The 12748-nt window shown below is 38.8% G+C and overlaps 1 protein-coding gene across 1 annotated transcript in view; it reads left to right on the top strand.

The window, feature by feature from the left end:
• The window catches only part of NCF4 (neutrophil cytosolic factor 4), a 57853-nt gene that overhangs the window by 43451 nt on the left and 1654 nt on the right, over positions 1-12748 (top strand). The window contains exons 9-18 of the mRNA XM_064420334.1: positions 2720-2791; positions 3645-3731; positions 5628-5712; positions 6874-7027; positions 7341-7411; positions 8764-8891; positions 9870-9927; positions 11477-11575; positions 12318-12448; positions 12542-12607. Of these exons, the coding sequence (XP_064276404.1) occupies positions 2784-2791; positions 3645-3731; positions 5628-5712; positions 6874-7027; positions 7341-7411; positions 8764-8891; positions 9870-9927; positions 11477-11575; positions 12318-12448; positions 12542-12607 (887 nt within the window). The 5' untranslated portion in view covers positions 2720-2783. The remainder of the gene's footprint in view (positions 1-2719; positions 2792-3644; positions 3732-5627; positions 5713-6873; positions 7028-7340; positions 7412-8763; positions 8892-9869; positions 9928-11476; positions 11576-12317; positions 12449-12541; positions 12608-12748) is intronic.

Below are 12748 nucleotides of genomic sequence, written 5' to 3'. Positions count from 1 at the left end.
CAGGAACAGTGGTAGATGGTGACCTTTAAATTTCTTCAGTCCAAGATGGATTATTTAGTTGTGTTTATATCAGCAGGGCATGAAAAGAGTCTTTTTCTGCAAATACCTACTAGCTACTTTTCGCCCTAAAAAAGCAATCATGGAAACACTGTCCAGATTTAATTCAAAACACATTTTCAAATGCTATCAATCCATACTGCTGTGGCTTCTTAAATCCCAACACAATGCATGACTAGGAGAATATCCATACATTCAGACACTGTGAATCGAGCCATTATCAAATGAAGAATACAAAAAACCCAATTTGCTCAACTCTCAAGTTATGCTCCCTGTTTTGTGGTGGTTTTTTTTTTGTTTGTTTGTTTTGTTTGTTTTTGTTTTTTTTTTTCCCCCAAAGTTTCAAGTTCAGAAAGATAGGACAACGTCAACTTCTTTTTTTAAAAATTTTTTTTCAACTGCCCTGAAAGCATACAGGAAAGAAACAGTCTTATAACTTACCATTGTGCTATCTGCCTTCTAAGGATATTGTAGAACTACCTGAAAAAGAGCTCCAAAGATTTCAGGACAGACATTAATAGCTTATCTAATGTAACTTTTGTCCAGAAATTTTACAGAACTGTAATAAATTATTCATGTGCTATAATAAAAATAATTGCTAGATTATACATGGCTGTATTTGAAAATAAATATTGTAAAAGTCTATTAAAACATTCCATAAAGCTGGTGGTCTGTACAAGTATTATTAAAGGAAAATGGAAAAGATCCCCAAACACTTCCCAAATCAGTGTTATTACAGTTGTAGCTCAGTCTCAAGCAACCACAGGAGTCAAGGCATCCAACTGCTAATGATGTGTATGCTACAGAAACAAATATTCCACATATCCTTTGAAAACAATAGGTTGAATGAAAGCATCTTGCAAGCCAACTCTGCCGTATGTGTTTCTATTTGATGTTCAGCTTCCTTGCAGTTATGGCTAAATGTTATTTCCTTTGCAGATTAATTTGTGATGAGATCAGACAACTTTTAACAATATTATTCTTGTTCACTTTCTCCTATCACTTTAAAGATTTATTCTATGGCTGGTGGTTGAGCATAGCTGCACAGCACTTTTGTAAGATCAGGTGCATGAGAGAGAAGCCATTATTCCATAGAGACATGCAAAATGATAAGTAGCTGCTGCCCTAGCAGATGTGGTATGTAGTGCTGTCACCCAAACTTGATTCAGCAGAGTATTTCTGCTACATTTTTTGGTTTACCTTTTATTAGTGGTTCATGTATCTCTAGTGACTTGGGACTACATTCCAATTTTTCATTAAAATTCCTCACTCGCTTTGGTTGTTTGGTGCTAGCTGATCCTGTCATATTTCCAGGGTGCTGTGTATCCTTGTACATGTGTTTTCTAACAACAGGTGCATTGGACAGAAGGCCACAGTTTCACAGCTCACAGGCATGTCCAAAATAATAGAGTAGATTGTGAACTGTGAAGAGGCATATAGTGGTGTCAACATATGGTCATGATTCAGTCATCTGAGGATTCTCTTAGTAGTCTGCTTTAATGAACCAATTTTTGTTTTGTATTCCTTGCACTTGGATGAATTCCTGCTTTCTCTTCTCTTGCACATGTATGTGGGTTGGTGCAGAGCACCACAATGGCCATGCCAGCCATACTGTGTGGATGGGTTTTCTCAAAACTGAGAGCTGGCCATGTCAGCTGATGAAAGTGGGTACTTCCCTAGTGCAGGCATATCTCTTGGCATAGGTACTGTTAGGATATCAGTTTTGTAATGGATATTTATTTCATTCATGAAATAATTATTTGAACAGAGAAATGGTGTGTATTTGATTAGAGACAGCCTATTTTCTCAGCCCAAATAATAGAAGCTGTTATTTCTACTATAGTAGCACAATAGTAGAAGTGGAAAGAAAAGAAGTGGTAGTTAAGGCACTGATTTGGCACAGGAGAACATGGCAAGGCAGTGTTTCCAATCTTAGTCTCACTGCCTTGGTGATCCCTCTGAAATATCAGCTATCCACTCATCTGAGGTAGAAATCTGCCTTTTGTCGGAAAAGCAAGCCTTTTTTCTGGTTGAGCTCAGAAAAAGAAAATACTGCAGAATTATAGACATTCTTAGCAGGTCTAGCATTATTCTGTCAGGTTAGTATTATTACTAGCTGTAATGTCTAGTGGAGAGTAGTGGAATTGAGCTGCTTTCAGTTTGTTTTACTCATCTTACAGCAAAGCATTTGCATAGACAATTTGTCTGAGAGTTTCTGTCAACTTGTTTTCAAGAAGCCACCTCCCTAGATAAACAATGAACATGAATTTTTTGCATTGTGTCATATTGTCTGTCTAATAAAAGATGTACCTGCATTGTATCTAGATTATCTTTCAGGACATTTGAAAAAAATTAGGATACCCTTTCTATGATTTTCTTGTCAAAGCTATGATATGTAGCAGAGTAGCAGATTGTTCAGAAAATACAGTTCAGAATTTTGTTCTCCTGGTTCTGATCAAGAGACACTATATCCCCTCTCAAATTCTATTATGGTGCCTAGAGTTATCCATGGAAAAGAGCTGGGTGAAGGATTTACTTCATTAAAATGCAATGCAATGCAGTTACTCTCAAGGCCAATGATTACAGTTGTAAATAGAGTTTTATTTTGAAGGATGCTGGTTGATTTTTGCTCCATTCAGATGGGAATTTTTGTTCTTGGCAGCGGAAGGAGGAGAAGGAGGCAAAAATGTATTGAACATGAAAATGGAAGAGAGTCAACGACTGAAATGGAGAGGCAAGGATGCACATAACAGCTTTTGACTAAGGCAGATAAGCTGTGTTACAACTTAGCCATATTGTTAAGAAATCATGGTTTCCTCATCACTTTCTTCCTTTTATGTTCTTCTTGAAAGATTGTCAACTGATGTTACAGAAATGCTTTGTCACTACAGTTTGAGTAAAAGCCAGGGCAAGCCGTTACCTTGTCTCTGTATGTGGCAAATGTGTGTTGTTTTAAGCACATGAAGCCAAAAAAATCTCTGGCCTTTAAAGGACTCCTGTCTTACTTGCATTGATCCATCCTTCAAATCTCATCTCCTGTGCCCGATGTCCTGGTGTTTGACAAGGCTGATCTTTCTGATGATACATTCTGCTCCCATTTTAAAATTTATTCTTTAGCTCCACCTCCTGGCTCTTGGTCTGTGAAAAGGAGGATCCTTGGGAATCACAGAGCCTCAAGAAGGGATCAGAAATATTCATCCTAGTTTACAAATATTAATGTAGAAGTATATATGGGGACATTTTCGCTGAGGCAAAACAGACTGTTGAACCCACTCATACTGGCTTTCAACAGAGACAAATATTTTGGTGGAGGGTGGACAATGGAATATGTGTATCATAGTTTCTGCTTTTTCTTGGGCTTTCAGTTTCTCAGTTGTAGCAGTTTTGAGACATGACAGACCTCACAGAGCAGTCTCTCTTTATTACTGTTTTCCCCCTGGTACTTCCTCAAACTCATGGGGGTGGGGAGGTACAGCAGAAATCGTCTGACACTGAAACACTAAAAAAAGGTCTCTGAGGCCTTGCAAAGGAGTCTTGTTTCATGCAGGGAGAATTACTTTGACTTTGTGTTCATCCTATTAAATCAGGAACTGCCCAAGAAGTAGAGGAATAGATCTTAGTCATCTGGATTTAAGAAGAACAATGTCTCTTCCCCGACAGCTGCGAGAAAAGAGGTAATGCGTCTCTCCCTGCTCCTGCCTCCCCACAAGCCTCTTGTAACTCCTGTGATCTGTTTGGTTAATTTGGATGCAAGCATCTTTGGTGATTCTAAAAGGCTTCTTGTTATCAGAACAGTCTCTAACTTCCACACTATTAGGTTGCTTAGGGTCGAGCAGACCATTTCTTATTGTGGAGTGGACTTTCTTCTTTTTGTGGGGAATATTCATGACTTAGGACATAGTGGGTCATTGTGCTCTTTATAGCTGCCAAACAAGTTTCCCTTTTACTAGAGTTTATGATGTGAGTGTTTGTGATATGACTAATTATATCTCTTGGTCTCCATAACCACATCCCTCTTCACAGTAAGGGGTAGTATTTACAGTATTGTGGGTGGTGCTGATTCATGGCATTTTCCTTGTACAGCAAACTATTGCAAGATGTTGCATCATTTCTTCCAATTGGCTACGCCTTGTGGAAGCCCCTGCTTGGGATATTCTCATAGCAGAATAAACTGAGACAACTACCACTTTTTTTAATATATATATTTTCAGAATATTTAACATTTGGCATTTCTTAGATGATCCTTTTAAAAGTCTCTCTTTATCTCATTTGTTATTTTCCCCCCTCATTCTAGATGCTTTTTACTCAGATGTTAATATAAATACCCCTCTGACAACACTGAGTTATAAGACTGAAGCAAAGGTGAATTTGTCTGCTGCTTGTCAAAGCTGTTGCACCAAGGAGAAGGTCATAGAGGAAAAAGCACCTGCCAATCTGTGCTTTTTTGTAGTGTGGGCAGTATAGACCAGTAACATGACTGTGTGGTCATATGGCTGCTCGTTAGGTGTTCCTGCAGGGATCCTTCCTTCTCACTTCAAATCCAATTCTTTCTAGGATCTGCAAAGATTATTCTAACCTTGCCTACTACCATGTGTTCCTTCACACACTTTTGACATTTTCAAACAAATATCTTTGCACTTGCTTCAGGTTATCTGCTGTGATTGGGAGATAAATGCCAGGTGCAATCCCCGTGTGGGCCATTCATTAAGAGTGGCACTTGATGATCTTTGTGGATCCCTTCCAACTCCAAATATACTGTGATTCTGTGATGAACCTTATCTGCTGTGACTGGCAGGTCTCTCTCCAAATATTTGATAGCCTAGTCTTATTTTTCCAAGCCTCTTTAAGAGTTTGATTTATTGTGATGTTTACAAGAAAACTTGACAACATTTTGACAGCTGGTGCAGGCACCACTAGTTTTTGATATAGAACAATACTATGCTTTTGTTTCTTTGTTATTTTTTTGTTTGTGCTTATCCTGTTGTTTCTTTTCTTATATGTATATGGTACATTTTACACATCTTGCACAGAGTATAAAGTTTTTAGGATTTAGCTTTGTGCTGTCGGTTTCTACAGCACCTTGCATAACAAGCTTTTTTCTCAGAACTGATTCCTATTCCCTACAGTAATGCAGTAATAATAGCAGCATAAATCATGATATATAATGATCTCCTTAGAATAGGATCCACTGATGCAGGGTTCTTTTTGTAAATCTCCTAGATTAAAGAAGGATTATGAATATATCCACAGCTGATCACATTTCTCAGGAAAAGCTTAGCAGTTCAAGTGTTTGTTTTGTAGTCCTGTTCCTTGAGCAAGCCTAGGAATGAAAGGGGTATTTTTCAGGCATAATGAATCTTCTCAATGATCACTGACTTGTGCTTAACTTATTGAAATTTGACATCTCAAGATCAGACCTCCAGAGGAAGAGAATGACACCATGAATTCCTAATGTCTTGGTTTTGATACTAGAAAATGTGATATTGCCTATCTTTGCTCTGTGTGGCATAGGACACCTCAAAGGCTATTACCAATATGAGTAACCTAAATCTTCTGTTCTTGCTTCACAGTGATTTTGACCAGCTTCCAGATGATGTACCTGTTTCAGCTAATATTGCAGATATTGAAGAGAAGAAAGGCTTTACTAATTACTATGTAAGAAGGGAGATTTATCCTGCCTCTATATGCCTTCACCTGTGACTTCTTTGGCTGTGGGAAGCAAAATGCAGCTAATCTTGTGTAATTGCTTTTTGGCACGAGTAGTTCCATGTGGAAGACTTCTCAGTGCTTTATTTTTCTTGAATGAAGTATAGTTATCCCAGATTCAGTCTAAAGATTTATTTTCTGAATGAAATGTGGGAGATATCCTCTAACATCATAATTTTTCCTAATATCTGCTTTGTTTCCTCTTGGACTGCTGTACCATTGGTGAAGATAGTGGGAAAGTAATTCAGAGGCTAGAAAGGCAGAGTCTTGCTTACTATTCTGTGATACTGGCAAGTTAGGATGCTCCCATCTTCACAGGAGGTAGCATATTAAGACATGAAAGAGCACAGAGGAAGGGAGTAGTAGGGAAAGGCACTAAGATTTTCTGAAGGTTTGAATATGCCCATCTCAATCTGACTTCTCCTGGAGACATTGCTCATAAAACCCTTCCCACTGCAGTATTCAGGTTTTTCTCTGGAATAGAGATGTTTGATTGCTCTGTCTTTTTGTTTTCTGAAGGATCTGGCGGCAATGTGACTCAGAGGTCAGTGCGTGGAAATTTTGGGTTCCTTTAGAGCAAAGCAATTTTATCAAAAGAGAAATATAATAGTGGTTGGAGGAGGTCAGACAATAATTTCTGCAATTGTATATATTAAAGTCAAAAAAGAAGTATAATGCCTTCAATTCTGAAAATCAATTGATTTAGATGTCTGTCTGTCTCTACATTTAGGTGTCCAAGGCATCTTATTGTAAAATATTTGTATTTGTCTCCCTAATGTATTTTGCTGGTTACTGAGGAAAAGTGTGCAAGCATGAAGTTAAATCTAGTAATTTCATGTATCCTTTTAAGATTATATAATATAAAGCAGCCACAGGGACATGCTTCATGTGCAAGCTAGACCCACACAAATACCACACTGGTGCTACCTTGTTATATCCTAGCTCCTGAATTTGTAGATGCTTAACTGAATGCTTGCTTTCAAAACTGCTCCTAAGAGAATATTCCCACTAATGGAGCACTGATCTTATGTTCTTATTTTATTCCTCACATTCACTTGGTGAGTATTTATAAGCATGAACATCAGCCTGAATCCCTCTTTTCTGTTTCAGATGTTTGTCATTGAAGTAAAGCTTAAAGGTGGTGGCAGATACCTGATTTTCCGGCGCTATCGTGAGTTCTATGCCCTGCACACCAAACTAGAGGAGAGATATGGGCCAGAGAGCAATAACAGCCCATTTACCTGCACACTCCCTGTACTGCCAGGTAAGCTGTCAGTACCAAACCTTTGCACAATTAGCAGCCCTCTCAGCTCCAGGCTGTCCTGAAGAGGAATGCAATGAGAGAAGTGGTTGTGACAAGGAACTAATTCCTGGCTGTGGATGCCAGAGAAGTCATGTTCCATTGATAGCCCCTTCACTTGTAGTAAAGTCCATTTAGAAACCTAAAATCCTTTAGAAAATATGTAATTTTTTTTTAGCTTTTACTTTCTCCTGATTGCTTCATTTCTCTGACAGCCTCTTTTTTCCTTTCTTTTTTTTTTTCCTTCAATAACTGTTACATGTTTTATATTTTCCAGGAAAAGTTTTTGTTGGTGCCAAAAAGGAAATTGCTGAGAACAGGATTCCTATCCTAAATGTCTACATGAAGGTAAAGCATAATTTTAAAGTAAAGAATGCAGTCATCACTGCAGATACTTAGCCATTGAAATCAGTTAAGGCAGACAGTACTGTTGTGGTTCTAAGTACCTGCTTCTCTCTGTTCTGCTTTCCTGATGACACAGTGTCCACCCTGTGGTACAACCTGAAGTCCTCTTCCCCATATTGTTCAGACTGTAGGGTCTGCTGGAGCATGCAGTTCACAAAGAGTCACTCTCTCTCCTCATGTACAGATAGACATCCTTACCAAAACCCCAAGATGTATGAGGAAATGGTGAATCTCCAGGTGTTCCATGAATACAGAGTTGGTGTGTCCATCCAAGATATTAGGAGAATGGTGTATGGGTTGTGCTTCACCCCATGCACCATCAAGTGCCACACAGCCTCTTGCTCACTCTCTGCTTCCCTAATGGAATGGGGAGGACAATCAGGAAACTGTAAACTTTATTGAAATAAAGTATAATACTAATAAATAATTTTAATTAGAAGGGAGATAACCAAAGAGACAGAGAGAAATAAAACTAAAGAAGAAAACAAACAAATGATGCACGATACAATTGCTCACCACCTGCTGACTGATGCCCAGCTGGTCCACTGAGCAGTGCTCAGTGGCTCCTGGGCAGCTCCCTCCAGTTACATACTGGGCATGATGTCCTATGGCATGGAATATCCCTTTGGCTAGTTTGGACCAGCTGTTCTGGCCATGCTTCTTCCTGACTTCTTGTGCAGATCCTCACTGGCAGGATTTGGGAAACAGAAAAGCCCTTGGCTTAGACTAGGTAAAATACTAGCTAGAAACAACTAAAGCATTTGTGTGTTATCAACATTATTCTCATGCTAAATCCAACACACAGCACTGTACCAGCTACTAAGAAGAAAACTGCCAGAATCAGGACAGGTGGGCTTCTGGGAGTACTTGAATTACAGTGAAGATGCAGCATACATCAAGGAGAGATATTCTTTGTGTGCAGGTTAACTGAAGATGTGAACTTCAAATCAGTAAAAGTCTGAAGCATTGGCCAAGACTTCTACCACTTAAGACTGTCTTCTTGCCCCAGTCATTCATGTTCTGAAAAGAAAAACAAAAAGCTATTTACTCCTGCAGTAAATCAGGTACAAAAAGTGTGAAGCACTACACTGGCCAACTCCACGAGTAAAGAGAAGAGACTGTCAGCTGTTCAGCTGTGTCCTGCTGAGTGAGAAAGGAGAGGAGGGAGATTTCTGGCAGTAATGAATATCCTTCAAGATCCCGTAGGTCAGAGAGGCATATTTGTTACATGTAAATAAATAGAGAATTGGTCTCTCCCACTGTTACACTCTGCTTCCTGCCTGCTCTTGGCACAGAACCTGCTCTGCCTCCCTGCTTGGGTGTTGATGGATGAGGACGTTCGGCTGTTCTTCTACCACTCAACCTTTGATGGTGAGCAGGTGCCTCACAGACTGAGACGGCTTCGCCCACGGACACGCCGAGTGTAAGTGATTGACATGTTTTTTTAGCATTGCTTGATGTAAGAGATGCTGTCCAGTTTTGGAGGGGGGAGAGAGTTGAGGGTCACCACTGTGTTTTCCAAGTGAGTGCATGAATCCTTAATATGAAGGTCTTTGTGGTGGAGTGAACAGAGTATTTCTTGTTTTCAGTAATCTCCAATTTTTTTAAGTGGATGTGGTACTTGCATAAAGGAAAATTCCAAAATGACAGTATACCTTGCCTCTTTAAAAATACTGTCCAGCTCTGTCTGACCATATTTCTCTAATGGTAATTTCTATTATAATATGCAGAATAAGGCCAAGCTTAATGACATAGACTTGCACCACTGAAGTCAATGTGAGTTTTGGTACTGAATTCAGTGAGATCTGGTTCAGACACTAAATGAAACTGAATACTTAATTTCCTCCCATCCTTTGTCTAAACAGGGGCCTGTCCTACATAGCAGCATTGACACCCCTTTGGAGAACTGCTAAGTAGATGTCATGCTTCATTATCTTTCAGATAAATTAATTCTCCTTTCAGCATTCCAAAGATGGACTCACTTCCTTTTCACCTACCTCAAACAATACAAAAACTGCATGTGTGTATGATGGCAGAGTTTGAACTAAATGCCATAAATGCTAGAAACAATGATGCCCAGAAGGCAGAGTAGGGGGACTGAGCAGTGCTGTGGAAAAGAAGTCCAGAATACTGACTGTATTGAAAATTTCATCTGTTCTCAGCAGCAGACACCATCAGATTGCTGCTGCTCTGCACTGAAACCGAGAGAACTAGGATAGTGTTGCTGCATCCATATTTATTTACTTGAGTGCTGCACGTAGATTCTCATGCAGTGTCTCAAGTGATCTATGGCATACATGCCCCTTAAATAGTAAAAACGCAGACACTGCACTACTGATTGTGTAGCATTTTTAATGACTTAGAAGGATGTTTACCTCCCTATTGTCTCATTTCTTTGCAGTAAGAGCATTTCAGATCAAGTGCCTGTTTTTGACCGCACCGCAGCTCCCCGGGCTGAGGTGAGTACTCTGCACAACCTGTCATAGGACAGGAGATTAAACTCTGTTTTTCTTTGGTACCTCATCCATCAGGTTGCCATTTTCAATTAGAGCTTGGGGGAAGAAGGTGAAATAAACAGAGAAAAACAATTGATTTTCACAACAGGGAATGAAACAAAGGATGGAAAGAGGTGTTCTGTTCCTCATCACTTGAGTAACAAGAAGGTCTATGGTGAAATTAGAATGACAGGAGATTCAAAACTGAGACATGTACAGCTTACTGCCAAATGGTCCACATTTGCATAGTACTACCCATAAGTTAAATCTAAAACAGGCATAAGCTTAAGTGACTTCAGCATATGTTTAAAAGCTTTGCAGGTGAGGCATCTTAGTATTTTCTGTAACATAAATGCCCATACTCTTGTCTTTTGTGGTATATTTTCTCAGTATTAAGCACATGAGACTGCTTTGTAACCAGTGTTTGAGCAGGGTCTTGCTTCCTGAAACATGTGACTTTGCCATATAAGATTAAAATCGCATGCATCTGCTTTGAGGTTTGTTGCTTTTGTTCTTTACATGGAGAATGACAGGTCTGGGAACAGTCATATCTCTTGTGTTTTATCTATTAATTTATTAGTATTGAATATACCTACCAGAACTTTTCAATAGGTGAAAAAAGGCTTATGAAAGGCTAATAAGTAGACATCTGCACCACTAGCAAAACAGTAGCATTGTTTTGTTTGTTTTTTATTAAGAGAACTCTTGGCATTAACAAGACCAAAAGAACAATTGCAACACAGAATAAAGAGCACCTTTTCATTTTTCTCCTCTAAGACGATTTAAATGACTACCATGTTCTTTAAGGACAATGGGGGAGATGTGTATTTTTGATAACTCAACCACTTTAACTATCCAACCTTTTGTTAGGGTGATAAGCATGTATTTGCCTCCTTTTTTTTTTTTCTTTTCTTTTTTTCCCTGAAGAGGGCATCTAAGTTCCATTTCAACAACATGTCAATTTCCCAGGCTTTCCCACATCTCCCAGTTCAGCATCCAGACCTGACAGCTAGATGTAAAAGCAACAGTTAGTTACCCTCAAATTAAGACACAACATTTCTGCAATTTTTTAAGGCTCTTTGTAATATTTTGCAGCAAATCTAAAAGCTGTAAGGCCGCATATTTTTTCAGTTCTCAGGATTTCAAGATGTCAGTTGGCTTCAGCTCTGTTGTCTTACTTGCTTTTATGTGCTTTCAGCTTGTGTATATTGATTTCTCTGGTGCTCAGTGTTCTGCCACTTTAAGAATCCTTGTATGTAGCCCTCTCAGGGCCATGTTTGTCCTAGTGCTTTCACTGCTTCTTCAAAGCAGTTTTGTGTGTGCTGAGTAGGAGAAGAGATTGTGAGAACTGCAGACTACAGTCAAATATATGTGACCTTATCCCAGAAATATATATGTGATGACAAAGTGCACACTGTCTTGCTGCTTTATGCTTTCTCCTCAAGAACACAACAGAAAGATTTGCTTTTGTAATTCTGTGAATTAATAATTTCAAGGTTATTACTTTCCACAGGCACTGTTTGATTTTTCTGGAACAAATAAACTGGAACTCAAGTTCAAGAAGGGAGATTTGATCTATCTACTCAGCAAAGTAAACAAAGACTGGTTGGAGGTAAGACTGCAATAGCAGTACTGAATTATTAGCATATCTTGAAATATATGAGTAGAAAGGGCTCTCCTGATCCTTGTGACCTGCCTCTTCCTTTCAAGGAGAAACTGTATCATAATCAGGTCTTACTGTCAAGACTAAATCCTTGATTCCAAATTAGTAATTGTTTGGTTCCTTGATGGTTTTTAGCTTACAAATTTTCTGCCCTCCAGCCTTCAGTTTTTATTTGCATTTGCTTCTGCTGGAATGTTTTTAAATTCTTTGGAAGTGATTAGAACATAGAAAGGCCACAGAAAGGAGATGGAAACTCCATTTCAGCGATTAATTGGTTTCTTGCCTCAGGGTGAGTTGATGTATGCTTCATGCTTCATACCACAACACACGTCAGCCTGATTAGAGAGAACTTGGGCAATGCAGCAGTGTTCTGAAAAAAGGATGAGGAGAACATACTGTGTGTTTGCTGATATGATATCTCTGCTTGCTCAAACACCACAGCCTTCCTTGCTAACCATCTGACTTGCATTTTTTACACACTGTTTCACTCCCCTGCCTGCTATTTGACTATGTAATTGTATAACTTTTTTTGTGGGGATGCCATCAGGTCACTTCCATTGAATTTATTTTATTGATTATAATGGAAAAATTCTTACTGTGGTTTCTATGTAAATTAATTGAATTCCTGAACCCATTGCATGTGGTCAATATGGCATGGTTTTCTTGTTTCTAACATTTTCTATCATTCCAGGGAACTGCTGATGGTGCCACTGGAATTTTCCCATGTGCTTTTGTGAAGATCATAAAAGATTTACCACAGCAGGAAGACACAGTTAATAAAGTTCGCTGTTATTACTATGATGAGACTGTGAGCACCATCAGGTAATAACAAAATAGTCTTCAAGTTTGCTGATGAAGAAACACCAACTATTCTCTTGTCATGATATGTAATGATTAGATGTGTTCTAAATACAGGGACATCTCAGTGGAAGAGGATCTGAGCAGCATTCCATCATTCAAAGATCTAATGGAATTGATGAGGTACAATGCAAGCACTTGTCTGTATATTTGATACTTAAACATTTGTCAAGTTCATTCTAGTTTGAGATTTTCCACATTCTACTTGGTCATTGCCATGTTTTGTGTATGAAATACTTTTCAAGTGTATTGAAGAAGTTAAAC

The sequence above is a fragment of the Passer domesticus genome, chromosome 5 (genome assembly GCF_036417665.1).
Source record: "Passer domesticus isolate bPasDom1 chromosome 5, bPasDom1.hap1, whole genome shotgun sequence".
In the NCBI taxonomy this organism is placed as follows: Eukaryota; Metazoa; Chordata; class Aves; order Passeriformes; family Passeridae; genus Passer; species Passer domesticus.
The sequence above is the reverse complement of the archived record's forward strand: the minus strand, read 5'-3'. Positions and strand labels throughout refer to the sequence as shown.